Source organism: Artibeus jamaicensis, unplaced genomic scaffold (assembly GCF_021234435.1).
Source record: "Artibeus jamaicensis isolate MK-2021 breed Jamaican fruit bat unplaced genomic scaffold, CSHL_Jam_final contig_729, whole genome shotgun sequence".
Lineage (NCBI taxonomy): Eukaryota > Metazoa > Chordata > Mammalia > Chiroptera > Phyllostomidae > Artibeus > Artibeus jamaicensis.
Genome location: NW_026521939.1, coordinates 6,678,138 through 6,679,836, shown reverse-complemented (window position 1 = coordinate 6,679,836; position 1,699 = coordinate 6,678,138). Strand labels below are relative to the sequence as shown.

Here is a 1,699-nt window from a genome sequence, read left to right as displayed (position 1 = left end):
TCCACCTTCCCAATCAACCCATCTAGCTTATTTGAAGAACTAGTCCAGCAAAATGCATTATGTATAAAACTTCCATAGTTTTTACTCTCCTTCTTTATCACTGCCTGTGGTTCCTCTGTGCTGTAGCCAGCAGGCTGCAGGCTTCACCTCACTGCCCCAGAGTCTGGCTGGGCAGCTCCCCCTCACCTGGGGAGTTCTGTGGCCTGAGCTTCACCTCTTAGTTTTGTACACCTATTGGTTCCTCTTGACCGCCTTCCTCTTGTTCACTTTTCCTTTCAAGTTTTTTCTCTTCTTGGTGCAGCTGCAGGAATGTGCGGTGGTTTGTGTGCGGCAGTGGTAGGAATGCATAGTGTGTCTGTGCCATCTTGGTGGTGGGCTGGGGCTTGGACTCTGGCTCTGGTGGCCAGGTGGGCTAGGGTGGCTGGAGCTCCTGCTCCGGCTGCAGCTGTAGCTGCAGTTCTGGCAGTGGTGGCTGCAGTCGCACTGTTTGCAGGTGTGGCTTTGGGGCTAAGAGTTGTTCTAGGGCTGGGTGTGGATGATGGGAAGGTTCTGTGTCCCGGTGTCCATGGGAGGCCACACTTGGAGGGGCAGAAGCTGCCTCCTCCTCTTCTTCCAGCACAGCAAGCTTTACAGAGTCCCTGGCATCCTCTCGTTTTATAGTCAGGCCCAGTTTTGACAAGGGTGTAACAGGTGTGGCTCAGTAGGACAAAGCCCTCTATTACATACCCCAACCCCCAGGGTGGGGCAGCTTTCAGGAGCCCTCTGGGGTAACCCCATCTGCTGGTTAAGGGTAGGGACCCTTGGGTCACACTGAACTGAGTCCACATCACAGATCTGCTTTTTCCTTTCTTTATGAGTCATTCAGCTGGGCATTCACCTCTCTAAGCCCCAGTTCCCCTATCTTTATAGAGTGGGGACAATAAGAATACCTACCTCCTAGGGGTGCCAGACAAATTAAATGAGACCCTGTGTCCAGCAGTTGATTCAGGGCCAGCCCACAGGAAGAGCTCAGTAAACATTGGCTAAGAATTCCAGCTCTTTCTTATTCCACCCAGGAAGTTTAGAGGCCAAGGGCACAGTCCTGACCCCAGTGATAGTTGACTGCAGGGTGGGTAGTTGATACTGTTGAATGGATTGGATGGCTTATCAGATGAATGATAAGGATAATGGATGAAATAGGCTGACCGGTGGTCCTGGGGCCTGCAGGGCAAGCCACTTTCTAGCAAGATTTAGAGCCAGGTTCAATCCTAGTTTGGGCTGCTGTCCTATCTTGGGTTTATCATTTTGTTTTTAAGGCGTGGCTTCCTTATCTGACAAAGGGATGTCATTCCTTCCTTCCTGGTATTCTTGTGAACCTGAGGCGCCTGTCAAGCCACAAGAGGTCCTTGAAAACTCTCTTCCTCTTTCATATCCCTGCCTCCTGACTCTACCCCTGCTCCCTGCTAATGAAGCCCCATCTATAGTTGGAATCACACCAGCCCCAACCCAGATCTCCCAGCACCTATGGAAGAGAGCCCAAACCTGTGTTGTTTAGGAAGTCCTGTGAGCAATAGCAGCCCAACCCTGCCTACACCTTGGCCAACGCCCTGGGGTGTAGCTCTTGACCACTCAAGCCTGCATCTTTCCCCTCTTCCCCATGAAACCCCCTCAGTCTCCATCCCCCCTCCCCTGGCAGGCCCCTCACCCATGTCTACTTCTT

At 52.1% G+C, this 1,699-nt stretch overlaps 1 protein-coding gene across 1 annotated transcript; it reads right to left on the bottom strand.

Annotated features, from left to right (window-relative positions):
* Window positions 1-210: 210 nt before the first annotated feature.
* TNP2 (transition protein 2) lies at window positions 211-567 on the bottom strand. Its single transcript, XM_037151227.2, is given in 1 exon segment — window positions 211-567. A coding segment is annotated over 1 exon segment (357 nt).
* Window positions 568-1,699: the final 1,132 nt, after the last annotated feature.